At 44.0% G+C, this 27,914-nt stretch overlaps 5 protein-coding genes across 6 annotated transcripts; 3 read left to right on the top strand and 2 right to left on the bottom strand.

Annotated features, from left to right (window-relative positions):
- The first annotated feature begins 2,792 nt into the window (after positions 1-2,792).
- LOC6589761 lies at positions 2,793-2,993 on the top strand. The gene has a single exon (XM_002015076.1). It carries the CDS (start codon positions 2,793-2,795, stop codon positions 2,991-2,993), a length of 201 nt encoding a protein of 66 aa, XP_002015112.1.
- A 1,971-nt stretch (positions 2,994-4,964) lies between these two features.
- On the bottom strand, positions 4,965-11,675 carry LOC6589762. 2 transcript variants are annotated; one of them, XM_002015077.2, is made up of 5 exons: positions 11,612-11,659; positions 11,459-11,550; positions 5,663-5,778; positions 5,456-5,595; positions 4,965-5,400 (listed from the first exon to the last, which is right to left on the bottom strand). In XM_002015077.2, exons 3-5 carry the CDS (start codon positions 5,759-5,761, stop codon positions 5,274-5,276), a joined length of 366 nt encoding a protein of 121 aa, XP_002015113.1. In that variant the 5' UTR covers positions 5,762-5,778; positions 11,459-11,550; positions 11,612-11,659; the 3' UTR covers positions 4,965-5,273. The 2 variants fall into 2 exon arrangements, with proteins under 2 accessions (XP_002015113.1, XP_026844427.1); XM_026988626.1 differs by having other exon boundaries at positions 4,965-5,394; positions 11,459-11,675.
- A 2,644-nt stretch (positions 11,676-14,319) lies between these two features.
- Positions 14,320-15,913, bottom strand: LOC6589763. Its single transcript, XM_002015078.2, has 4 exons — positions 15,608-15,913; positions 14,781-14,964; positions 14,619-14,716; positions 14,320-14,523 (listed from the first exon to the last, which is right to left on the bottom strand). Exons 1-4 carry the CDS (start codon positions 15,911-15,913, stop codon positions 14,368-14,370), a joined length of 744 nt encoding a protein of 247 aa, XP_002015114.1. The 3' UTR covers positions 14,320-14,367.
- Positions 15,914-18,550: 2,637 nt separating this feature from the next.
- LOC6589764 lies at positions 18,551-23,556 on the top strand. Its single transcript, XM_026988612.1, has 2 exons — positions 18,551-18,997; positions 21,368-23,556. The coding sequence occupies exons 1-2, from the start codon at positions 18,942-18,944 to the stop codon at positions 23,430-23,432; spliced, it is 2,121 nt and encodes a 706-aa protein (XP_026844413.1). The 5' UTR covers positions 18,551-18,941; the 3' UTR covers positions 23,433-23,556.
- A 528-nt stretch (positions 23,557-24,084) lies between these two features.
- LOC6589765 (GATOR complex protein WDR59) lies at positions 24,085-27,889 on the top strand. Its single transcript, XM_026988649.1, has 6 exons — positions 24,085-24,554; positions 24,610-24,820; positions 24,885-25,168; positions 25,233-25,406; positions 25,457-27,319; positions 27,451-27,889. Exons 1-6 carry the CDS (start codon positions 24,201-24,203, stop codon positions 27,523-27,525), a joined length of 2,961 nt encoding a protein of 986 aa, XP_026844450.1. The 5' UTR covers positions 24,085-24,200; the 3' UTR covers positions 27,526-27,889.
- Positions 27,890-27,914: the final 25 nt, after the last annotated feature.

Raw genomic sequence — 27,914 nt, 5'->3', positions numbered from 1 at the left:
AGCTTAAGGTGCAGGATGGGGCATGCTAGGGAGAGGTGATGGTACTCCATAATGACACAAACCTAAAATCAAATCATTCCATTCAAATGCTGGAGAAAGTCTTCTTTGAGGTATAGATCTCTATTCGAAAGGTTCTGCCTCACTCAATGAGTAACATCTCAATCCAGCCCGAGCTTATATTCTTCCTTTAAACTTTCACTTAATCCATTATCATTCTCAACTTTTAAACTTTTGGCAGCACATATGTATGCGGCTCTAAGCCATTCGAACAGATTTCCGCCCAATGGAATAGAAATTCCCTTGCAGATCCGAGGGCTGCCCAGCTGGAAGCTTGTCCCGGGCACAATTCACTTAAGGCCACCGCCTCGGCTGGCCCCGACAGTGGCCGCATGAATTCAGAGCATTTTTCTAACTTCCTTTTACCAATAGAACAAAACCAGCACAAAGCGCCGCGGATAAAGTGGTATGACAACGGTCCAGTGGGCAGGGGGGGGTAGGGATTCGAGTTGGCCGTGAGATGCGGAGAAAGATGCAGCCAGTGGCGACCCAAAGCTATGCGCAGAAGAAACGGGCGCAAGATCAAGCCAAGTGAAGTCAAGTTCGAGTCACCCGACTGGGGGCTTGGGGCTGGGGCAGCGACTGCTGTGGCGACTCCGCTGCTGCTGCCGGTTGCATAGTTGACCAGATCAGGCCAAGCGAGAGCAGGCGATCCCAAGACTTGCCACTCCATTACCCAGAGATGGGCGTGTGAGATTCGTGAGAGGTATTCGTGATTGGATTTTTATGGAATTTAAAGGTTTCTGAAGGTTTCACTTGACACATCTTTACGAATGTCCTATTCAGAGTCCTTTGAGGCACAGAATGATACACGTCTACGTCTAGAAATGTGTATCACATGCACAGTCTAATTATTATACATTCCTTAAGGAAGTTCTTAAGATTTATAGGGCTTAAATCTTCCTGATACCACTGGAACGTTCATATTACGAAGCGAACGAGTATGATTTATGGTATTTTCAATCAGATGATGTTTTTCGGATCTATCTATTGTTAACTGAAACAAATGGAATTGTATATAGCTCTGTAAAGATCTTAAAACATCTTGGAAATATCATTGTTGTATATACATATGATTCCCATACATAAATATTATTATGGAAAGTTTACAAGTCTTGTTTGATCTTGAAATATGTACCCTTATGCAGTCCCATGTAGAATTTCAAAGGGGAAGCTTACTTAAGATCTTGCAGATCAGAATGAGTTCTTAACGCAAGGAAGGAAATCAAAAGTTGTGATTTCTTTACAAATTCCTTCCAAAGTGCACGGAATTTAACATCATTTATTGGAATACGATAATACCTTCTTTAACAAGATAAATGGAAGCCACTATTCTGTACCTTTAGTGACCATTTTGCTGACTGATTACAACCCTATGCAGGGAATTTATCATACAGCCTGCCATTCTCTAAGTTTCAATCTCCTATTGAACCAATCTTTAGTACCTTAATAAATTCCTTAGTTATACTTTTTATCCCTCAATCAATATGCTGCATTATCCTGGATCGTGTCACGAGACCATCTCCAAGTGCTCTTCGACTAGATACAGATATGCGCAACGACCGCGACGACTGCGACTGCGACTGCGCGGCTGCAGATACACTTTAGGGGCCATGACATGACTCGCATACGAATTATTATAAACGATCTGGCGCAAAAACTAACAAGCGATGGGGCCAGGCCTCGCCTGGACTGGACCTGGACCTGGCCCCGGCCCGGCCCGGCATCGGCATCGGCATGGTGCTCTGTGGGATGTGGATGTGGAGATGTAGAGATGTAGAGGTGGATGTGGATGTGGATGCGGCGGCCAAATGGGCGACGAGGTGACGGCGGCAACGGGCGACCGACGGACGAGTTATGGTGGCCAATTGCAAAGTTAATGGAGTTTGGCTACTCCAGCAGTGAAAGATCAGAGCAGGAGAGAGAGAGAGGGATAGGGAGGGGGGGACTGGGCGCAGACCCAGACGAGCGGATGCAAGCCGAAGAGATACAGCTACTGGTTCGCGACTTGGCCAAGATTGAACTTAATTTTGCACAAATGCAATTTATAGAAAATTGTTGCCACTTGTTTTCACGTTGATGGCACTCGGAGTCGAGTAGATCAGCGGCAGCCAAAGAGGAGCACCAACGGCAGAAGCAGAAGCAGCAGCAGCAGCAGATAATAAATGCAGGTAGCCATTGGATTCCTCTCTTGGATTCTGCCTGCAGCCTGGCCATTATTTAAATTTTCCTGCTGCTGGCCAGGCTTCGCCTTTGCAAAAATTAACAATTAAAATGTCTAATGGCACAAAGAAAGAGGCAGAGAGAGAGAGAGAGCAGAGCAGATCATAAAACAGGGTCCCAGGGTGCAGCATCACAGGTAGGTCGACATTGTCTCTCCTTCTTGGAACTTCCACTCATCAGGCATCATCGGGGCATGGATGGCAATTAGTTTTCCCCGTTTGTATCTGGGCTGGGGTTCATCTAGGGATCGGCACTGCGATCGAGAGTGCGGATTTCAGCAGAGGAAGTGGAAATTGCCAAATGGATTAACGCTGAAATTGTTTATTGGGGAGTACTGGCTATAAAACTCTAGCCAATCGCTAATCCCTCGGGCTAGAAATCGAGGGATCGGTGGGAGGGAGGACTCGCTCTTGAGGACAGGTAACGGATATAGTCCTGCACTTGGGCTATAAAAGAACGAACTGGAATCGCTGGACTGTCCAGTCTTGGTTTCGAACAGCGTTTGTCACAATATGCTAATCGTTCGCTATCTAATTGCCCTGGTCTTCTCCATCTTCATGATGGCCACCTCGCTGAAGATCGAAGAGCGCCACCGCAGAGGCAATGGCTTCAAGATCTCCACACCGGACCGACTCGTTCTCCAAATGAGAAAGCGCCAGGCCATTGGGCAGTACCAGTCCAAGAACATTGAGACGAGACGCCTGAGTATCTGAAGATAAAGCGGGACAGATAAATGTGATTAGGATGTCAAGATCCAACGAGGATCGTTAATTATAATTATACGCGATTGAATGGAGTGATAACAGAGCAGAGTTCTTCAAGATCTAAAGGATATTCGGCCTAAGAGGCAACACCAAATCCTTGAAACAATCTCACAGAAACTAGATAGATTTATACAAAAAGCTAGATATAAGAATCAAATACTGAGATATTTGAAATAATTCTTACATACAGATTGAATAAATTCCAAACATAAACTTTTTTCTAAAATGTCTTTTAAAATGTTCCTGAATAAAAAGAAATATCATCTTTTTTAATTTCATGAAATATCTTCCTGAACAAAGTCAATTTTGATCCTTGTTTTGATGGTTACATTTATAAAATGATAATTGCAATTATCTATATATTAAACAATAGCCAATACAAGCGACCAACAGACGATATGTGGCAATTAGTGACGTGATGTCGCACAACTCGGCAAACATGGCCGAACATAGATGCCTCAGAGCTCTGCAAACTCGGCAGAAAAAGGTGCAGCGCAGTCACAGGACATTGGCTAACAGGCGCCCAAGCAATCAGGCTGGGCACCCCACATAATGACCTCTGACGTAGCTGTAGAGACGAGAAAAAGGAGGAGACGGTGAAACACCTGTTCTGCTCCTGTCCAGTTCTGAGCAGAAAAAGGTTAAAACACTCTCCCTTCATAACTCTCAATTTAGAAATGTCCACAGTATGTCCCAGCTAGATATAAAACGTCTTAGGAGCATCCGGATGGGATAACTGCTGAAATCAGGTCTCAGATCCCAAGCGGTACCACAACGAGCCGAGACGGACTCCTAACGAGCCTATCAAGCGGTTCTACCTAATCATATACTTATTAAACTGCATCCAAAGTTTGTTTATATTTGAAATAAGAATCATTATTCACCCTTACATTTGGAGTTTCTTTGTTCCAATTCCATCTGCAGCGATGTATAGACAAGAATCGTCGAAACGTTTCGAAGTCGCGGCACACGTGAAGCGACACGATAATACCTGGTACTCGAGCGGACTCACTATTGTCCAAGAAGGGTTATAGCTATGAGAAGGTAGATCGTCCTCTCGATCAAGGATGAGTGTGTATATTTTGGGATGTATACATATGGGTTATGAGATCTCTGTTTTTGTAAATATCACACGAATAACGAATTCTAGAAGGCTATAAAAAAGGCCTCAACAACATTAAACATGAAGAAAATTTGAGTCCTTTTTAAAAACAGAACTCACTTGAAGAAGCAAAGGATCCAAGAGAAGGATTGGAATATAATGAAATAATATTAAATAAGTACTTTATCAGAATAAATGTATCTTAAATGTAACCGAAATTCAATCTAATATGTCAAAGAACATTAAACAGAAGTATATCCAAGTTGAATAGATAAGGAATAAATATGGCGATGGAATAGGAATGTAAAAACATAAACAAAGTACTTAAACTACAAATAATAACAAAAATAATCAAAAGCTTATAGAATTATATACATTTGATTCCAAATCAGAGTATCTGTGATTCAGAATTCCATTTAATGTAAATTTACCCTAGACATTCGCATTTATTTTCTACGTACTCGTATGCATACGTATAACTTTATTTATTTAATGTATGTATTGTAGATATATATTACATGTATCGATTTGTATATAGAGATATTGTTATACGGCTCTTACATTTGCATACTGTACTTTGTCATTTCATAAATTGTTGCTAGTATTATACAAGAGCCTTGAATGCACCATTTAAATGTAGAAAAGCAAATTTCAATTGCAATTCAATGCGATTCAAATTGTTTATATAGTCAGAAATCATTGTATATATTATTTTACCACACCATATGCCAAGCGTAAATCAAGAATTGTAGAAAAAGACACAAAAAGGGCTTACAATTTTCGTTTGTCTTGCAAATATATATTTTCAATAAATATTTCTTCGATCTGCTTTTTTTTTTGGTAACTACAATGAAGCATTTATTTGCAGTATTTTGTTTAGACATTTATATTTGCGATATACATATATAAGGGGGATGTATATATATATAGATATATGTAGTTTTGAGTCTTAGCTTTAGTTTAATTGCACTAAACATTTTTGCGTTAGATTTTTGTCTGAGGTTTTATGCTAAATTCCATGCTGGGTTTGATTTGGTTTTGTTTTTTGTTTGAAATGCTTGAAATGTTAATGTTATCCAAGGGCTTTTCGGTTACGGTACGGATACACTTCCGGTGAGGTAGCAAATTTACTTCCTAAAGCAGGAGATGGGATTGAAGTAGCACTGCCGATACCTCACTTGACGCTTGCTCTCGGGCAGCCGATACAGCTCGTTCATATTGCCATAGGAGGGGGTCCTCAAGTAGGCGCTGTAACTGGGATACAGATTAATTATGCACAGAACCACTCCCTCGTTCCCCATCCTCTTACGTGGGTCTGTACTGGGCGAAGAGCATCTGCAGGCGGTCCATGGGTATGTTGGGATAGATGGCCTGGGCTGGCATATCATAGCCTCCACCATAGGCGCCACGAACATCCTCACCCTCCTGTCCCTCCAGACCATCGGCATCCTTCATCGGCATCAAAATATATCATAGAGTTCATTAGAGCTAGGGTCAATCTCAGGCATGTACTTACGGGTCCTGTTTCGGCTGTGGAGGGTCGGGCCTCGCTGACGGAGAAGACCAGAGCCAGGAGCAGGCCATAGCACAACAGAATCTGCACGTATTTCATCATTTTGATGGGGTTTTCAACTGAAAGTGGTAGAGAATAAAAGTAGAGAATTAGTGCCACTCTCTCACAGAGTAGCTTAGCCTTAAAGTGCCTTTGGATTAGCTTTTTTGTATGTTGTTTCCTCCGTTTAATCCGTAACTAATATTGCACAACACGGATCTTTATGGTAAAGGCTTTGGGAGGCTTCCAAGAATTTGAGCCACCATTGCAGCACATGCAACCAACGCTTTTACGGTTACCGAACAGCCTGCGAAGCTCAAAGCCATGTTGCATGCCTCACAGACTGTACAAAAGATGGCTGACAATATTTTTAATTAAAGGTCACGGATTTCCCTGTGCAGTTTTTTCCTTACACGAGTACGACGAGTATCGCGCTCAACAGGGACTCATAACAAAGCAGATTGGAGCTGCAACCAGAACACTTGTTTCCACAAACGTGACCCGCATACCCTTTCGGGTTGGAGTACAGGGTGGGTCCGGCCAGGTCGAGTGGCTGCTGCTGCTTTTCACCTTAGCCCGGCTTAAGTGCATTTCCGCAATTAAAAACGGATATGAACTTGCAACCGAAACATTGCCACTGCAACCAGACAGCCACGCGCCCTGCATCCATAATCCGTACAATACAATGCCAATTGTGCAACGTGTGGCAGCCGCACAATAACAGGTCCTGGACACTGCCCTTCAAACGTGGGCCAGTGGGCGAACTTTAATTGATTTCGTCCCGAGGCTGAGCCGAAACGTGATTCGAGTTTGATATATGGGTTCTTCCACACATCCACAGATGTGTGACTGCTCAAGCGACTGATGGCTTATGTAAGTGCGGATGAGCACGAGGACTCAATCTGAACAGTCTCTGACAGTTTGTTATGAGATTCCAAGCTCAGTTCGGAGGATTACCAAGTCACCCTCAAGGAAGTCTATGAATCGAAGATTATATCACTAATAAATTCCACATGTAGCAGATTACACTTGCTGGACCTCCAAACATCAATTCAGATACAAAACCATTAACATGTTAATTACTTATTTGCCAATTACAAAAGTTAGGGGGTAATTTACCTCCTTCCCTTGTGCTATAGGAGGTCAAACTATGCCCTTTTCCTGGGAAAAGCATCAAAGGAAAAGCCCATTAAACATATACAGTAATCAGAGCAAGTCAATCCACAAATACTTGGCCTCTAACTCCTCTAACATTTGCAGTCCACACCTAATTACTAATTTGTTGGCAATGAAGTGGGCGGAAAATCAAAAGAAAAACCCCATACATAAACCATGAATACGTAAGCAGCCGAAGCTATGTAGAAGAAATCTGTAGGGTAGGGTAGGGTAGATAAATCCCCTGGCATACACTAGCTTAGCCCGGCAAAATGGGGTCATCAAATGACTTTCAGTGTCATCAGCATGCAACAGGTAAGCGACGCACATAAAAAACCACCAGAGACGAGGCCCTAACCCATGAAGGACCTCATTGATGGAGGCCGTAAATGTTAATGACTTGTCTCATCTGGCTGCTGCAGCTCATAAAATGTTGCTTCTTTAGCTGCTTGGATGCTCGAAGGAAAAAGCAAGGACCTTAGGCAGCTGCTAGAATTTTCTAGTATTTTATGGCTTGTGATTTTTGCATTTTCCTGACTTTGCTTCTGGCCAAGGATATGTATTGAAAATTGTGTGGTTTGTAGGAGGATTAGAGGACTTTATAAATAATAGAATATTTTAGTATTTAAATTTTGTGAAACTTCAACGAAGCTTGGAGCGTATTTTGAAGGTAATTATTGAATGAATGTAATCCAAGAAAAGTACTACACATTCTTTGTATTTTTTTTGTATTTTTTCTTTCCTTCTGAAAATCTCCTAAAAGTAGGCAAACGTTGAATTTACATTTAAAATCTTTCCAGTTCCCTACCTAACAATTTCCACACCATTTGTTATCCATTAATGGCTCTAAGCCCTGCCATAAAGCCATACAAATGTTGTGTGCAAAAGCAAGCTGCATATGGATATATTTTCCAATGTTTGTCAACGACAAAACTGCAGGCGAATCTCTGAAACACTTTGCAAATGCAATACCAAACAGAGATAATTATAATGCCTAACAGTGGCACTACTTTGCGTGCCTGGAGACCGCTTTTAGCTCATAAAATATTTGATAGATTAAGCAGCAGCAGTGGGATGATAAATAAAAACTAATAACAAGGCTGTGGGTGGGATGGATGGCAGGCTCTCAGTCGAACTCTAGCCAGATCCGAATGGAATAATAAAAGGCCCAAACCAGACCCGCACCAGGCCCTAAGCAGAGCCCGGAGCCAAACATAATCAGGACACTTTTATTGCCACCGATAAATAATGCTCCAATGTTAATTGGAAATTTAATATCAGAGTCGAGCCACCGCCACCCGCCACCCGCCGTCGCCACGACAATGCAGGAACTGAAACAAAAGGAGTGAAAACGGAGGAAAAGGAAAATGCAATTTTCACGTTGGTCTCCTCCCGGCTAATCCTGGACCAGGATGCCAGAGCCGTCTATGCCACAAGCAGCTTAGTTCTGTTTTCAGTTTGAGTTTTCGTTGTTTCGGCTCCGGGCTAAGAGGGACTTTCAAACAGGAGAGTACTGTACTTGCACAGGCGGCATTACGACACCCTTTAATTCTTGTAGAATGTGACCAACAGAGATGGAGGCACTCCATAAAAGAATTTTGACAGGAAAAGGGGAAGTTATGTTCTATATTCCTGCTGTAGGAATACTCGAATCGGAATACTAAGGAATACTAACAATACAACATACTCCATCCAATCCCCAATTACAGGGTATAATTAGCTAAGGACCAAATGTCGTTGGCCAAATATTTGCGTCAAGGACCTGCCGTGGGCATCATTAATGTGTGTGTGTGTGTGTGTCTGGCAGGACCTGCCAGAGCCTTGTCCTTGGCCATGTGATTTATCTGGTCATATGATATTTTTTAGGGACCATTTCCACTTGGATCAAATTAAAATTACGTCAGTCACGTCACCCAAAACTTGGCAACTTCAGACATCTTCAAATAAACAGAAGTTCCTTGGGGCTCGGGGACAGGAGCACTTGAAGTTGTATCGAGTTTCGGCGGCCGGGACCGCGTTGCGGTTTTGCTTTGATTTGTGGCAACTTCGGTTCAAACGCTACCGTCCTAAACGGAAGAGTTGTGTCCTCAATTAGAGTTTAAGACTCTGACGAGGCCCACATTCTTTGCTCAATTATTGCAGCGCATTTTTTTCTGGAGCTACTGAGCCTGAGGCGCCCCATTTGGAGGTGGGAAATGACGGCTTCCGGTAAAAATGTGTAATGGAGGGGAAGAGGGAGATTTGTCAATATGGTTGGCACTCGAAATGAAAAGGAAACTGAGGAAATGAAAATAAATGTAACAAGTAAATATTTGATAGGAATAAATGTCTTGAAAAATAATGGACAGAAAATTCTTGTGACAATTTCCTGGAAGGTTGGAAATATTAAGAGTTTGTAGACGAGATCAAATCTGTTAAGGTTTTGGGGACTATTGGAAGGTTCTAAGGCTATGAAAGATATGGTTTTTATTGGAGGCGAAAAAGTATTCACCTTGATTCGAATTTAATTACAAATTTTCGGTAAAGAAAACTTTATAAATTGAAAGGTTAAATCCTTAAACTTTAACAAAAAAAACTCTTTGATGATGTTTTGATGTCTAGAAATTAATTGTCGATAAAAGCACTGTCAACTTTTGACTCAAGACATTCATCAAAGTTAAATAAATTATGCTGAATAACCATCTTCATATTTAATTTAAATTGTTAAATATTTAAACGAGTGCTATTTTGAGTGGCCCCTGGTTTTTAAAGGCCCACTTTTCACTCCCTCCCCGGGTTTTTCTCTCATAAATTCTGCCCAAAATTATCTGCCTCATTGATGGCCTCGAACCACAGCCAAAAAAAAAACCAAAAAGGAGAAAAAACAAGCACGGAAAGGGAAATTCTAATAAATATTAAATGCAATTTGATTGCGGCTTCATTTCAGCAGGAATCGGTCGAGAGTCGAACCCAGTCTAGAGCCAAGTGAAGTCGAGTTATTTATCAACTTGGGGCTCTTGAATGGAGATTGAAGTTTAAATCAAAACGAAAACCAAAACAGAACTGAACAAAGTTAGCTCTTCACTTGGCCAGATTTTTCTACACTCCATAAATAATTCAAATCATTTTCATTCAACCCGAAGCGTAGGAGGTTTCCTCTCCTACTCCGTCATTAGGCAGCTCAAGCCATTGGTCCCCGGAGTGACGCATTTACGTACATAAATTCAAAACAAAAATTACATTTAAATACATCATGGGGGAGCAAAGGGCTAAAAGCAGATGATGTATTGACTCCGAATGGCATATATTTGTAAGCCTGTGGGTGTTTCTGGTGTTTCCATAACAAAGGCCCCAGCACCTTTCGCACACCTTCCTGGCGCTAAAATGTCGAATAAATGTGCTGCGACTTTTCCCTAAGCTCTTTTTCGGATGAACATTTCTGAGTGCCTTTGGACTTTCATTATTTTTGAAGTAGAAAAAGCTATTTTAAAAACAGCTATAAATATTTTTCATTGTTAAAGCGTTTCTTTCAAAATATCCAAAAATTTTGGTGGAAACATAAACAGAAATGCTGAAAGTCTTTCAGGCTAATTTATTACAGAAAGTAAAGAAGGTATTTCAGGTTTTTACTAAAAATTGTACGCATAAAATATATTAATAAAGATAGTTATTTGTTCAATGAACTTAAATTTGAAAACAACAAAAATTTAAATGTTTTACTATTCAAATGAATATTTTCAATCTCTTGAATGATTGAACTACAAATTTTCTACCATAACATGAGCCTATTTATTTTTACTTTTATTTATAATTTTTGTATAATTTGCTTTCTTTTTCAGATTTTCATATAACGTATGGAGCTTTTCCATTTCCGTGAAGCTTGAAGTAATCCCTCCATTCAATCCTTTACATATATTTTCACAATAAACTCAGTTTGAGTTTTCCGAAACATCTTCAATTTATTTCAGAATCAAACTATATTTCTACAGAAAATCAAGCGGAAAACTTTCTTTCACTTTTTTCTATAAATAAAATGTTCTAAAAGATTTAAAAAATGGCATCAACTGTTTAGATTTCTTTTTTCCAGAAACAGTTTGGAAAACTGATACAATTTTCAGATCTGAATGATGGGCGTAAAGGAAGAAAAGAAGTTTCTTGAGAGCAAAATAAAAATGTATATTGGATTTTCCAAGCTTGATTGAAGGATTGCCAATTATATATTTATGTCTTTATCATTATAATCAATGATATTTCTATCTGATAGTAGTTCAAACACTTTCCATAAGCCTTTGCTAAGCCAACTTTACACATCAAAATCGTTGTTAACAATTGATTCTCGATATTTCCATGTGATCTTTTCCATTTTCCTATCATCGGTAACAACTCACTGCACTCCCGTGTACTCAATAATCCCTGTGGATATCTGCCCATATGATATGATATCACTGGGCCATAACTCACTCTGCCTCCGATAATTCACTTGTCGCACAATTTCCGCGCCCACAAATTCATTTGCGTTGACACACAAATGCCCATTTCAATTAATCGCCGGCCGGTTTAGTGCCCCCCAAAGGGCCCAAAAGGTAGGCACACACAATTTGTACGGCTCGAACCTCCGGTACTCACCGATTCCTTGCGTTGATTTGGGGATGGGCTGGAAATGGCCGGCAATTTAAGTGGCGTCGCGAAATTGGACAAATCTGGTGCCAGACGACGAACTGTAGACGATTCCTGTTAATTGTGGGTACTATTTGCTTTTGGGATTTGGCTAAACCGAACTCTGATCTGATCCTTGGACTTTGGGCTGACTTGTTGCTGCTGCCACTCTCGATGTGAACGCCAAGAAGGGAAATGGTTAACTCGATGTTGGCCATGTCTGACACTGGGCTTTATATACAAAATAGCCAACATTCTGCCATTGGCTGACGACGACAGCAGCAACGACAACGCCAACGACGAAGCCATCAGCAGCAGCAGCAGCAGAAGCAGCAGAGCCAGCAGCAACAGCAGCAGGAAGCACGAGGAAGCAATTGGGGAAGGAAGGGGCTCTGGCTTTGGCTCTGCCTTAGCTAGGTGGGGCGTCTGCTTGGGCAAAGCTTTATGCCTCATGTCAAGCGATACTGCAACAAGTAACACTTGTTGTTACACTTGGCCTATGGATGGGGTACATGGGTTCTTTCAGATCTGTAAGAAGGTTGCCAAATGTCAGATTAATTTCTATAAAAGTATTCTGCAAAAGGGGTATATATTACCAATTTCTGATATTTGTATAATGTAGAGAACACTCCTTTTCGCCACTTTTCCTCCGTTTTTTATCATTATATCTTGTTAACCGAGATCTGTCCTTTGGGTTACATGGTGCAAAGGGCGCCTTATATACTCGTGGTCTAATAGACATCCAGGAGCATCCCCAAGTAATACTGATTCCCGAAGGCGCCAAAATCAACCCACTGCCAGCACATATAGAGCATCCTCTAGTCGATAACCCACTGCTGTGGCTCGTACAACGGTGCGTATGAACAATATGTGTGCGACTTATTATTTCACCACACGAACAGCCACCATTAATCCCACCCCCTTCGGCCACGCTTAACCACCCCCCCACCGGGCGTGGTGAGTATCAGAGGATAGGTAGCGGCACCTGTTGCCTGTTGTTGGGTTGCGGCGGGGCGAGACTTGTTGCATACGTTTCGACGCCGGGATCTATGACGTAGAGGTTACATAAAACGAGTCCAAAATGCACACGGATAGTAGTGGCAGCAGCTCTGCCATTGATTTACGGCCCATTGATAAGGAAATCGCGCCATGTGGCAGGAAGAGATTATGGAGGTGGACAGGCACTCACATAGTACTCTGCTGTGAGGCGGATTTTCCTCCCTTCCTGGGAGCTGGAGACCATCAATTAACGAAGGCAATTGCACATAAAAGTTCATTAATGTCCGTCCAAACAATCTCATTAATGCGCTCTATTGGCCAATAAAACTTTGCCATTGGCCGCCAGATAAAACTTTCAAATGCAAAAGCTGAAGGAAATGTCTGAGGCATACAGTACGTGAATTGCACACTTAAGCCGATCGTTCAGTTTGGCCTAACAGTTGCGGGCTGGTCTGCAAGTAGGGGAAGGACGACCTATAGGTTGGGTAATGGTATGCATTGAGTGGGGAAAGTGAGCGCAGGATAGTTTGCCAGAAGTTTAAGTGGTTAATTTACATTCAAAAGGACACCAAAGGAGATGCACCATATTGACAGCAGAAAGACGGTGTGGAGATGGAAATTGCATTAAAGTGAAGGTGGATTGCCTAAAAATAAGAGTGCGAGGAATAAAGAATTCGAGGGGAGTTGAAGATGAAAGCAGGTATGGTAATATATGTAGCAAAAGAACTAAGATAGCCGAAGATTATAGAACAAAACGAGCGGGAACGTTGTGAGACGCGGCTAGGGCTCTACATTTATACCTCAAACGCTACCCTCCGCCAGAGGGTGCACATTACACGAAGAAGAGTGTATAAGAATAAAAGAGAATGAGTTAGCGCATTGCCTTCTGGCTACAATAATGACCCGATCTAAGCCAGATTCGGCAATCTTATAGATATGGTAATTTTTTATGATTTTGGGTTTCTGGATGCCACAGCTTAGAAACTTGTAATCGTGTGATATCACAAAAGTCTGAATACAAAGTTGGTTCTGGTTCTTAGAAGCTTTATGATACCTACTGGTATCCAAGCTTTGTGGGCATTGAATAATAGTGCTAAGAATAGGCGTTCTTTGAGGTACTCCACTGTCTTGACTATTACTTTTTGCCAGGTTCGAGATTCCACACAAGATTGACGATGTCTCGAAGCTGCTACCGAATGCTATTCCCTCAATGCTGATCGCCTGGGACAGATGATCAGTCTGAGGCAGTCATTTCAATAGGCCCCCATAACTCTGACAACAGCAGTATATCAAGATACTGACCGATATAAGAAGCACTTCCGCCCCCGTTCTGCAACCGAAAATAAAACGCAATGGGAGACACGAGTTCAGGGCATGCGATGGATGGATTTGGTTGGAATGAAGTTTTATGGTCATGTCAATCAGCATTAAGCATGGCTGGGATTACGATACTCCTGTCTGTGCCGTATTTTCCCCAAGAGATATACTATGTACTCATGTATGTATTTTTATAGGAATATATAGGATGGGTGTATGCGAAAAAGAATATGAATTAATTTATTTATGAATGCGATTGGATTTATCATTTGTGGTTTATTTATAACGCAGTTTCACAGTGAGTTCCATTGATAAACAGAGCTACAAATACACCGATACAGTTACAGATACAGATACAAGATACAGATACCTCTAGATACAAATGACAGAACTTGAATTGGATGTTGGGATTTTTTCAGTTAATTGCGCGAACAACTCTCACAGCAGCCACCAAAAACGGAGAAACGGAAACTGTCTCCAAAACAGAAGACCTCTCTGGAGATCTGTTTGGAGATCGTATCGTTTCACTCCAGAGCTGCACTTTTGATGGTATTGATGGTAAATTAGAAGCAGCTGACGGCATTGAAATAGCAACGCCAGTACATGCGACCACCGCCAGTGCCATGGGGGGATGGGTGTATGCGCCGGGAACCAGTGGGGGAACCAGTGGCGGCGGTGGCGGGCGATCCGGTTCGCTCCGATTCCGCACCGGCTCTTCTCTGAAAGCTCTTTGCCATTAACTGAAATTTTCTTACACATCGCGCTGCTAATTTTATGTCTTATATTGCAATTTAGGTTTTATATTCCAACTTACTGTTTCGCCGGTGGCGCGATTGATCTGATTCAAATCTTTGAAATCATAATCCAACATTACGCCCGGATCATCATCGCTATACATATGCAGATTGACCCCTGTATCGCAAGTCCAATTCAATTTATACAAGTTTAGAAGGCGAGATTCTATTTCAGTACTTACCATCCTGATCCCCTGCTTGGTGCTCCTCCAATCCGTTCTTGTATTCACTCAACTTGACATTCAGATTGTTCTTGTCCGCATAGAAGTCACCGATTCGATGTCCCCCGCGTTCTTGTTCAAGGGCATGGTGCAGAGCCACCATCAGACGATCCAGGAGTAGAGCAGCACGCTTCGGTACAACCATCTGTGGAGGGAGCGATAAAATAAGTTCAAGTAGTTCAAGAAACCTTAACAAATTATGAATCGAAGAGTTTTGCCGTCGCAAGAGGAACTTGTGATTGAAATTCAAGCAATTGAGGCATGCTCACACGCACATTTTCGTTATCTTGTTCGATTCGGTCGTCTGTTTTTTCTGCTCTACAATTTGGCATGTTTCTTGCTTTATTTGTTCGATGGCCCAAATCATTGCTCACTCTAACACCCACACAAATTGTTATGTATGCAATTGCATACATTTCCTATAAAATTTTATGGTATTACTTTCCAGAACTTTCGTGTTAGAGGCCTCTATTGGAACTACCCACGCATCTACATTAGCCACTTAAATTCTTGAAAATGTTGTTTTAGCCTACGGCTCATTAAACGTGTTAGGACCTTCCATAATCAAAAGCAACGTGACGTCAGATTTTTTGTCAGAAATTTACCTTTGGGTCAAAGCAAAAGCAATCAAATGAAAAATATACGATTACAAATTGTGCGTAAGAAGATAGGTTTCCAGGAAAAACAAAAACAGCAAATGAGCAAAAGGTGACCCCGACACGACCCACACAGGTATCGGTTCCCAGTTTTTCGTGGATGTCTGGCGTCCTGGCGTGATGTCCACTTACCGGGTACTCGTCGTAGCTATCGTCGGTCGGGGCACTGAATATCTCCTCGGGCTGGCTGGGAGATGACCTTCCTGCAGTTCGCTTATCATCTGCAGCCAAAGCCTCGGGCAAGGCAGCCTGGGCCGAGGCTGCAGCGCTGCCCAGGAAGGAGAGCTTGTCCTTGGAGCGTTTGTCATTTGGCTGCCTCATCAATTGCCGGCACATGTGAAGCTCAAAGTTCTGGATTAGGACGAGCAGGATAATCAACAAGGCTGGCAGGTGATAGGTTCTACTGCTGGGGCTCCTGCCACCGCCCTCGCTGCCCATGCCATTCCTGTCGCTGGATCTGGTCCTGTTCCACCTGCGCCTCGAAGTATGCAGTGGGCCCTGCCCTCGTTGGTGCTGCATTACGTTTCTAGCTGCAGAAAACTAATTAATGTCAATCCTTCCTGCCACTGGGATGCTTTGGCTCAGAATTCTGCTTTCGACACTTTTGAAATTTCAACTGAAGCGTTGCCTTTATGCGCCTGACGCTTTTATAGCAGAAGCAGGTCCTCGTTTCGGTTGGCTTTTTTCCTCGTCCTTTTTTACAATAATGAAACATTATAAATGCTTGTTAATCGCCAAGGAACAGCTTCAAAGGGGGCGGGGCAATGCGGTGGTCTGATCAACAGTGAAATGCTTTTTTCATACTTTGATTTACGCTGCTTTCTCTCCCACACTCTCGCAGGGACTGCTTGTGGCTGTTGTTGCTGTAATTATTGAACATCAAAATCCATGTCCTGCCTGCAGCCAAGTTATTAACACACAAACACACACACATACGATGGTACGTGGGTGATATACACAGTTTATGTACACAGGAAAAAAAAACATGTACTATATGTAGAGTTGAATTTCATTTTGATCGCGAGCTATTTGAGTGGTTTGATAGTAGATATGGAAAAAACTCCCCCATCATATAAAGTCCGTACGTTGTATTTAAAATCTTTAAAAATTCTATATTTCCTTTCGGAAACTTGAACTTAAAGGATTTGAAAATATATTTTCTAGTTGCTGCTGGTTTTCCCAGTGCACATATATGTGTATGTGCCTGTGTGGGTTTATTGCAGCCTGTTGCGCTTTTTTGGTAGGTCCGTCTAATGAGCGATATGCGAAAGTCCTTTGGCAGGATTGCCCTGCCTCGGCTCTCCACTTGTTGGCTGTTCAGCCCTGAGGTGGAGGAATGGCAAAATGTTCAGGCATGGACGAACTCTGTTGACTCCTCGCTGCATGTGTCCTCTGCCTCTCTCTCTCTCTCTCTCTGTCTTGGTCGTTCTGTGTGTGTGCGATACTTAAGTATTTTGCATGTAAATAACTCTGGAATTGCAGTGCACAAAGAGCACTCGTACTCGATGGCTGAATAGGGATTCTGGGTTTAAGGCTCATTAATTTTTGCCTTATTTTTCGAATATTTATTTCAACAGAACAGTATACAAAATTCTGTACATGTGTGGGATGCGCAATCTTATCAGCCTTTGGGTTGTTCAATTTCTAGCCAGGGTCTTTTCTTTCGAGGTACTTTCGAAATTAACCAAATATTAAGATCTTTTACAGATTAATTTGCATGCCAAAAAGTTAATCACTCTTTGCTGTCCATTCCATTAGACTTCAATTATATCTATGAATATTTAACACACATTAAACCGTTTTTGTGTAGATGGGATGGGGAGGGCTAACTCCCACTGACACACAAAATACCCAAAACCAATCAAGACGAAGATTTCTCTCGAGGAACAGCGGGAGCGAGCTCTGCAAACCAAAGGTCATTGGCCATAAAACATTGGCTGGCAAAAAGAATCCTACGGTTAATTACGCAGCTTGCTACATATATGTATATATTTGCAACATGCAAATCGAATCGCAATTAAAGCCCACAACTATGCCATAAACATTTGGGAAAACAAGTTAAATTATCCACTCATATGCATGTCAGTTAATGCGTTTAAGATGGAATCCAATCATTATTATTACAGACCGAACTTAATAGGAGCTTATTGGAGATTACAGTAGAACTAATCGAGCCCTAGGTAAATGTTTATAACATATATGCTCTTTGGTTCATTCTATCTCGCTTGAAACCCTAGATAAATCAGAAACTATAACCAGTATCTCAGAGATAGCTTCTGGACATCGGCCAAAGACTTGTCACAACAAGGAAAACATGTCTGCATCTCGAATGGACACATCATAATATTAGATACCTAGTTTCCGGAAAAATGCGCTATATTTGTTAATGTACAAGTGTAGATATATAGATACGAGTAGCTATCTAGATTCCTGATCTGTGTAGGTCTTTCGTCTAAAAAAAGATACAACAAAGCCGCTTAAGATGCTATGTTTGGTATAGACTCTTTTTGCAAAGACTGGCTTACAATTGGCTAAGTGCTACTCAGACCTTGAAAAATTGCCAGTAGGAAACGAGGAGCTACAAATTAATGTTGTTAATTCGGGAAATATTAAAGGCTCTCGGTAGAATCCTGTTATAGACACATTCCGCTTTCAATATGATTTAGCCTTTTTTTTGCATGAATAGCATCTTCAAGAACAAGGATGGTATGATCTCATTACTCATTACTCTTCCAACAGCAACAATTTCGCGACTAATAGAGAATAGATTTTCTATATTCCTAGTTTTCCAAAACATTCCCGAGATTTAAATTAAGAAAAGATTAAATTGATTTAAATTGTATATGCATACGTTGCCCTTGCAAGCACAATAGCTACAAATATTTCCCCCTGTGTATTTTCTGTGCCACAGCATCCCTGGGAACAGCTGTTCGAATCACACGCATGCGCACAACTTGCCCACACACGCCAGTAAGAGAGAGAGAGAGAGAGGCAGTAATCCAGCCAGTCTGGAGCCTGGAGCCTGGACCTGGCACAGCTTCCGAAACTTTGGCAATGCTCGATTCAGCCTTTCATTGATGAGCAGCCATCAACGGAAATAAACTGCAGTAATTTCTCCCGCAAAAGCAATCAAAAACGATACCAGCAACAACAACATAACACATTTGGAACGGCCACCGCAAGGAGGAGGAGGGAGGAGGAGCAGCAGCAGCAGTAGCTAGTGCAGTCGTGTGAAAATTGTTGTATCGAAAGTGCATAAAATGAAAATGTGCCACACAAACAATTAGTGGTGCCAACAGAAGTGAGCAGAACGGCACATGCTAGAAGAGCCAAAACAAGAGGCAGAGACAAAAGGCAGCTAAACAGAAAGCAAACAACATGTCAAGGACTTGAGTGTGAACAGAACAGAGAGCGGGGTAAGGAGAGCAAAGCGGAACTTAGAGCGCGTCAGGATTTGTTTGGAAAGATGCGTACCTACTACAGTGCGAAGGATATGCGAAAATACGGCGATTTGAGCTATGAGTGAGTACGGTGTGGGAGAGAAAGGGAGATTGTAAAGGGGAGAGGAGACATTTAAGTCACCGAAAGGCATAGCATAGAGAAAGAGAGAGCGAAGAGAGGGAGAGGAGACAGGTGTGTCATTGTGTGTCATCGCCAGCAGCATCGAATGCCATTTCAATGTTCAATGCTTACTTCTCTCCTGCCTCACTATCGGTCTCTTTCGTCCTCCTTTTCAACCCATTTCATTTCTGTGTTATTGTAAGCTTCAAAAAGGGTATTATGATATTGATGAGATGTTTGTAACGCAAGGAAGGATGGTATACTTGTCACACAGAATATATGTAGATCAGAAGGCAAGATCGGATAAATCAGAGCACAAATAAATATATATGCAATAGAAGCGAAAAAAGCAGTCTATTTTGGAACTTATAATTTATTTGTTTATAAAATTGTAGCCTGAGATGTATCCTACATTACAATTTATAGCTATAGCCAGAGCAACCAGGCTCTTAGGCTGTTTTTGGGAATAAATTCCAAGCAATACAGGCATTGTCTATCAATTGTCCATGTTTTTACATAATTAGATACCAATCAAAAGACAAATTGCATACAAATCCAAGCCCCTTCCACATAGCACTCATATCAAACCATGCCTCAGAAAGGGTATCTCTTGCTTCGACTCCCTGCAGCCCAACCTTTCTTTTGTGCGTGTGTGTGTGTGTGTTTGCTCGAGTAAAAAGCAATCCAAAGTGTCAATTGAGAATTTGTTTTTGTACAAAATCGGATGGATGGGAAAAGAAATTTGTGTTGAATGGATTGCACCTGGGCGAAGTGGGTTAACGGCAAATCTCGTCCACACTGCATCTGTGCATACGACTGTAAGCCAGAGCTGCCTACTTTCTTGGGCAGAGGCATATGGATGGGCATTCCTCGCCTGAATATTTATGAGTTAGCGCCAGCTTAAATAATTCCCTGCTTTAAGGAAAAGACTGTGGCTGGCTGGAGGGAAATGGGGCTAGGTGGTGGTGGGTGGTGGGCAGCGGATTAAGGGCTTTCGGCTGAGTGGCCACTCGAGCTGCTCCCCTTGTTGTGGGCATTCATTATGTTGTTCTGTTGCCTCAATTAATGGCTCCTGAGTGAAGGCTAACGGAGACAATGAACCCAAAAGAACGCAGCCGTGCCTTCACAAAGGTCAGTGAAGACTGAAAGGAACTTCAGCGAAATATCAAGCCAATGAACCAAACCAAACTGAGCCCTAAGATGGGGTATTCTTCAGCCAAGACACTGCCAGAACACGTTGCTTAGCAAATGTAAGCTCGTAAGCTTTTTTTAATAATTCCGCCTGTTTACGTTATAGCACTCTTAAGGGCCCGCTATTCTCTTATGCTGCCGCCCACACCCACAGCTCCCACAGTCCGCCGAAGACGAGCCGACCCGAGCACACGCCGCGTTCGGCTCCCACACGTCACTGCAGCTGCACTTCGTAAGCTGTAAGCTGTGAGCCGTAATTAGTAATGAAATTGATTTCAAGTGATCCGATTCGGCTTTTCTAAGAGGCAAACAATGTATTCAATATAAATATAAATCACTAAAAGCTAGTAGGAAATTTATTTAATCGACGTATCTACCGATTTAACCAAGTGCTCTTGCTTCTGATCTTCTATTTCCTGTGATGTATGTATGTTTGTATTGTGTTTCGGCAATTAAAGTTTTCACAGGGTCAATGATTTCATATTTGGAAATATGCTTTATGCATGTCTTTTGTATTTTCTCTGGGCGTACCAGGCGATCGAAGAGAATGAAGAACTAAAGCTTCGGCCATGAACGGCAGTCGATGATGAAGTCTGCGAGCGACACTCAAGGGAAACACAGCGCACCCCCTCTGCCTAATATTGTCAACTTAACCCTAACCTCAAGCTAATAAAATCATTGCGTAATAGTTAAAACCTTTCCCTGAGAAACGTCCACGGTCGCCACAGGTGTAATGCCATTCGGTGTGGCGCAACATTTATCAAACAGATTAGGGCTCCGTCCAGGTGCAGCCGTATCCAACTACCTGTACATATTTGTCCCGACAAATGGACGGATTGACAGATGGGGATAGTCGTTTATCCGAAATCAATATACCTTTTATTATTTTATCAGATATACTGGCAGCATTTTTAAAAAAAACCCAGAACTTCACTTTACAAATAGTGTCGTAAGCGAAAGGTAACATAAAACCTTTTTCAGCGAATTTCAACTGCGTTGGAATTACAATCTGTGGCACGCCCCGATTATGGGTATTTTTCCATTGACATTAATACTCTTATAAATAAATACGAACCCAAACGATGTATACTGCAAATTCTAATTAAATCCCTTTCCATCAATCTCCCCTGTCTCCTGCAGAAGCAAATACCTGCTGGATCCGAAGTTTATGACGAAAAGAGACCTGCAGCACTACTATCGCTACTACAACATGAACAAGAATCGCGGGCAGTTCAAGAAGATTGTGATTGTCATATTCTGCCTGTGCGTCTTCTCGTATCTGTGCGTCGACTATAATCTGAGGACAAAGCTGCTGCGCTTCCGCGATGGCTTCGACTTTGTGGCCAGGATCGAGGACTCGTACGGTGGCAAACTGAGTCGGGCGTACTTTGTGGAAACCACCGGCTGCCGCATGCCACACTTTGAGGTGGTCGATGACAACATAGCCCAATTCATTTTCAAGCCGAGTGCCTACAAGTGCAACAAACCGCTGACGCGTACCAGTGACAGTGTGCCTGGCGAACTGCATCTGAATCTGAACACCAACGAGCTTCTGTCTCATTATAACATCAGCGATCTGTCCGCCGTGAGCTGCAACTATACGGAGGTGAAGCGGAAAAATGACTGGAACAACACCTATTCGCCGGGCGTCAGCTTTAAGCTGGAGAAGGTCATGCATCTGCCGCCGGAAATGGAGTTTTTCTGCCTCTGGTGCTACGACTCCACAGACCGTTGCATCTACAAGGACTGCCACTTCTTTGCGGTGGACAAGCCAGTGCAGAAGATCACGACCAGGCCGGGTGTGGAGAGGGTTAGCTTTAATCAGAGCAAGGAGGCTGCTTCGGAGCGACTGTCTGTGATGATCCTGGGCATTGACAGTCTCTCGCACTTGAACTTCCTTCGACAAATGCGAAAGACGGCCGCTTACATCAAGAAGAATCTGTCCCACGTCGAACTCTGGGGCTACAACAAGGTGGGGGACAACACTTTCCCCAACATAGTGCCCATGCTGAGCGGTCTGGACGATCAGGAACTAAACATCGCCTGTGCACCCAAGGCCAAGCAGACCTACGACGGCTGCTCCTTCATTTGGAAGCGTTACCAGCAGGCTGGCTACAAGACCCTTTTTGCCGAGGATGTCGGACGGATATCGGCGTTCAACTTCAATCAGAATGGGTTCCATAAGCAGCCGACGGACTACTATCTGCGGCCCATCCTGTTGGAAATGGAACGCACGCTGGCCTACAAAAAGGACGTCAATGTGAAACTCTGCATGGGCGGCAGACGTACGCCGGATGTGCTCTTGGAATATCTGACGAAAATGGTGCCAAAGATGGGCAAGGACCTGTTCTTCTCGTTCTTGTGGACTGTGACCCTCACCCATGACTACTTCAACTTTCCGGCACTCTTGGATGAGGCCATGGTAACGCGCCTACGACAGCTCCAGAACTCGGGAGTACTCAATCGTACGGTGGTGATGCTTCTGTCCGATCATGGCCTACGCTGGGGCTCCTTTCGGCGCACCTACCAGGGCATGATGGAGGAACGACAGCCGCTGATGACCATGCTCTATCCGCCGTGGATGAACGAACGCTACCCGGAGGCCATAGCCAATCTGAGAACAAACTCGCGACGATTGGCCACGCCCTTCGATGTGCATGCCACAATGCTGCATCTGCTGGATATGGGCAACCTGGAGGCAGAACAAGTGCTGAAGAAGGCGGAAGAGTTCAATGATGTCGATGGCATCCTGCCGCGCGGCATCAGCCTGTTTCTGCCCATACCGGCGGAAAGAACGTGCGAGCAGGCTGGCATCGCCTCCCATTGGTGCACGTGCCATCAGCGCCAGGAGATTCAGACCAACGATGGCCGGGTGCAGCGCGCCGCACGCTATGTGGTGCGTTTCATCAACAATCGACTGAAGGAGAACGCCCAGTGCCGAACGCTCTATCTGAACTCCATACTGCAGGCCTTCATTGCCGCCCCGCATCACAAGATTGTCAAGAATATATCCACGGACTATGCCGTGGATATTACGCTGCGTATGCAAACGAAGCCCGGCCTGGCTGTCTTCGAGTCGACGGTGAGGATGTCGGGATATACGAGTGTACTGACCGGAACCATCAGTCGCATCAATCTGTATGGGAGTCAGAGCTACTGCATGAATGATCCGGCACTTAAAATGTTTTGCTATTGCCATAGATAAGTCAGATAAGCATTTGGGGTGGGGACGGTACGGGACAAGGAGGGGTAATTTGTCAAAGACTTGAGACCCAATACGTAGCCTTAGCCATACCACTAAGTTTATTTCTATGAAATAGATATGCTATGCGTACACTTTGTATAAAGAATAATCAAATTTTAATGCTCTTTAATGTGAAAGAGTTTCCATTCTCTTGTGCATATACATATGTATATGCATTTGTAGTTTTGGTAGTGGTAGCGTAGAAAAATGGTTTAGTTTTCCTTAAATTAGCGGACAATACAACACAATAACAATTAATCTTAATATTGATCAAATTATACAATTCGTTGCCCCAATTATTTTTGTATAATAATCAATGAGAAATGTAACAGAATTGATAGCGAACTTATAGCTGGTTAAACAGATCCCTTTATGTGTTATGTGTGTGGTGTGTATGTGAACAGTTTTGTGTCAGAAGATGTTGTGAAATATACATGAATAAAAGAAAATTAGACTTGCAGAAATTTGAATTCAAATTTACTTGCGCCTTTCCGATTAGAATCTGGCGGGCTATGCTAAAAAGCTTCTAAACACTCCGGTCACACTTAAAATGCAAGCTACTCGCGTTTTACAGCACTGCTTGGAGGGGGGAGCGTGCGGAAGGTCCCCTTATCAGTTGTTTTTTCGTTGTTTAATTTTTATTTGTTTGTTGCACAAAATGGACTAATTTGATCCCGTTTTGGTTACACATCGTCCACATCACCCCGCACACTCACATTAACGGAAAAGATGCCACCAACGGAGACTCTGCGATCGGGAGAGCGTGCAGGCGGTGGTGCTGCTGGTGGAGTCACAGGAATGGGAGGCGCTGGCACAGGCACCAGTTCCAGTGCCGCCTCTGAACAGACATACATCATAAGACAAAGCAACAAATACTATGAGCACCGCGATTCCCAGGCTACGGCCATGTCCGTAGACTATTCCGGCCAGTGGGTGCTACTGGCGGGGCGTGGTTATCTCGCCTTGCAGCGCCTGGGCCAAGACGATGGAACTCTACGACGTCACGAGCGCCAGTCCAAGTACGAGGTGTCTGTGGCGGAGTTTGCCATAACCCCCAGCCGTAAAGAGTTCTGCGCAATAGCCGTAAGAGAAGTGAATCCTTGAGCAGGACGATTTTCATGATTTTTCCTTCTTGCAGACGAGCCAGCATATTGACATTGTGCGCTGGGGTCCGGCAGAGCCCTACTATGAGAACTCGCTGCGTGGACACACCCGCACTGTGACCGACATTGATTGGCATGGCAAGGATCCCAATTTGCTGGTCAGTTGCTCCATTGACACCTTCTCACACATTTGGGACCTGCGGGAGCCGCGCAAGCCAGCCCTCTCCTTGAATGCCGTCTGCATGTGTAAATAGATTGCATCGATCCCCATGGATTCTCCTCTCATGTATGTTCTGTTCTATTTTTGCAGCTGGTGCCACTCAGGTGGGCTTCAATCGCGTGTCGGGGAATCTGCTGGCTGCCGCCCATGATGGCGATCTACGGATTTGGGACATACGCAAGGGTAGCTGTCCCACGCATTACATTACAGCCCATTTGAATCGAGTTCATGGCATCAACTGGAGTCACAGGCGAGAGACGTGCCTGGCCACTGCCAGCCAAGATGGCACTGTCAAGTATTTTGATGTGTGCAATCCCCGCAGAGCAGAGAAGATCATCACCACAATGTCGCCGGTTTGGCGAGCACGCTACACGGTAGTGTCCCGTCCCCCCTACCTTATGGCTCTATAATAAGTAATTTAAATCTACTGTATTGCAGCCCATTGGCAACGGCCTGGTTAGCATTGTGGTGCCACATTTGGGCCGCGGCGAGAATAGTCTGCTGCTCTGGAGCAATAGCAAACAAACGGATCCCATTTGCTCGTTTGTGGGTCACACGGATGTCATTCTGGACTTTGCCTGGCGTCCCAATCGCGAGAATTTCACTGAAATTGTAAGCATACCCCCTCCTACGGATGATTTAATTATGAATTCACCTTTCAGGAGCTGGTTACCTGGTCCAGAGATCGCACGTTGAGAGTTTGGAAAATCGATGACAATATGTTGAGGCTGTGCGAGCCATCCGCCGACGAAGAGGAACCACGCTATGAGCCCGAGTTGAGTGAACTGAGAGTGCCCACGCCGCCAGAGTTCTTGCATCCACGTTCGGTGGCGGCGACCGCTGGCTCGCTGCCCATATCTACGGGCGATGGGGCATGCAATACGCTGCCCATGGCACGCTCGCCAAGCTTCGGAGGAGGCTACTGTCGCCGGGAGGAGCCGCATATAGCCAGGTCGCTGACAGATCAACCCACGTGCTCGCTCCATCACGAGTTCTCGCTTCTGAACACGAACATGCCGCATGTGGAGGTGGACATGTTGGATGCCATCAAGCGGTATGCCTGCTTCAAGATCTGTGCGGGTGGGCACACGGTCATACTGCAGGTCACCTTCTCCACATCGTATCCCAGTCCCAGTGTCCCGCCAGTGTTTCAGCTGTGCCAGGGCACGACGCTGTCCAGCGAGGTTAGTGCCATACTCATGAAAATCCTGCGATGCAACGCCCTGCAGCGAGTCAAGAAATCGCGTACTTGCCTGGAGCAATGCCTGCGTGCTCTGGTGGCGGCCATGAAAAAGAAGGTGGCTGCTGTCGGGGGCGTGGGCGAAGACCGAAGTCAACTGCTGCTGCAGTCCCCCAGGCTGGAGGGAGCTCTCTCGAGTGCCCTGCACGATGCTTGCATTCCCTTTCCACGCACTTCGGGCGTGCATTTCAATGCAATTGGCATGCTGACCACGTTTGCCCAGCCCGTGAACAACAAGCGGCTGACCCTCCGACAGCATCAGTCGATGACCCCAAGGACTCTTTCTGCCATCAACGGTAGCGGGCTGCTGGGTAATGTAATGGGCACAGCCCAAAGGGATGCAAACGCGTCATTTTATCTCCAGGAGCGGATGATTTCACTCAAACCAGGAAAACAGCGTGCCATTAGGCAGATGAATGGCAGTCCCGTGGTGCATGTCTACGATGCCAGCAGTCTTCTCCATGTCAGCCGCAACATGGCCAGGGAATTCTCTTTGGACAAGCACAACATAGCAGAGACGTGCCGGCGCAATCTCGAGATCTGTCGCAAGTATGGACGCATGGACCTGTTGCCCGTCTGGCTGCTGGCGGAATTGATAGCCACTCCGCATGTACCGCACGAGACGATGAATGAGCTGCTCTTCTACAAGGATCCCTTCAAGAAATCCCTGCTGGAGTCGCTGATCATGCACTACGCCAGCTCGGGTGATATTCAGACGTCCGTCCTCTTGGCCTGCCTGTTCGACAAGTGTCCCACGGGTGGCATAATGGACGTGGCCGTGCCCAGTCGCTTGCCACCGCAACTGAACGCTCAGCTGTCGCCTTACCACACGGTGCTCCCGTTGGACGTAAAGTCCAGCTCCTCCAGCCATTGGCAGCAGATGAAGCAGATGCGCAGCAATTCCTGGTCGGACTCCCTGGACTGGCTGGATGTCAAACAGTTGCAAGCCGATGCCTATTCCTGTTCTCTGATCAGACGCACCAAGATGCCGCTGTTCGACCAGTTCAAGCGTGCCTATTCCGAGATTCTTTTTGGCTGGCAGCTCCTCTCAAAGCGGGCCCTTATCCTCAAGCACACACAGAACACACCGCCTCCCATCCAAGGCGTGGAGTTTGTCACCGAGTGCGGCACTTGCAACAAGCCGAAGCGCACTCCGAAATGTGAGTTCTGCAAGAGGCCGGCGCTATACTGCGTTCTCTGTCGTCTGCCTGTCAAAGGAGCAGCGAACGCTTGTCTGGCCTGTGGCCATGGCGGACACATGGATCACATGATGCAGTGGTTTGAGGTGAGTTCTATCAAAGACTAGGCAACTCCTTAGATGTTGCATGAGGCACCAAAAAGCTGTTATATGGTGTTTCCCTAATTCTATTTACTCTTAACCTGCAAACGAGGCTTTAATCTTTATTTATATTTCAGAAACACACTGTTTGTGCCACATGTGGCTGTAGCTGCCTGGAGCGCACCTCGGAGCTACTGGCACTGCTCAGCTGATCTTGAACCTACCACAGCTTTAAAATTCCCTACCCCATAGATTGGTGGTTTTTTGTAGGCTCTAAGCGAAAAGATGTTTTGTACTATTTGAGAAATATATATATGTACGTATATAAGTCTACCCATATGACCAGGATGCTTATAGATCCTAAGACGAGTGGCTGGAACTGACCAAAGAAACGTAGCCATGAGACTAAAAGAAGGTCAAAGCAGAATTAGGCTTTAAATTTATAAAACGCGTGGTGGCCGTCAGTCGACGTTAAAGCATCTTAAAATCATACAAAAAAGACGAACATTAATAAACTGATAAGAAATAAAAATCCCACACAATACGCTCCAAAAGATATCAAATACAAAAATTAAATTTGATAAAATTAAATTTTAATTAT

The sequence above is a fragment of the Drosophila persimilis genome, unplaced genomic scaffold, assembly GCF_003286085.1.
Source record: "Drosophila persimilis strain 14011-0111.01,24,50 unplaced genomic scaffold, DperRS2 tig00000191-arrow-pilon, whole genome shotgun sequence".
Classification (NCBI taxonomy): Eukaryota; Metazoa; Arthropoda; class Insecta; order Diptera; family Drosophilidae; genus Drosophila; species Drosophila persimilis.
Note: the sequence above shows the minus strand (reverse complement) of the source record. Positions and strands in the feature narration are given on the sequence as shown.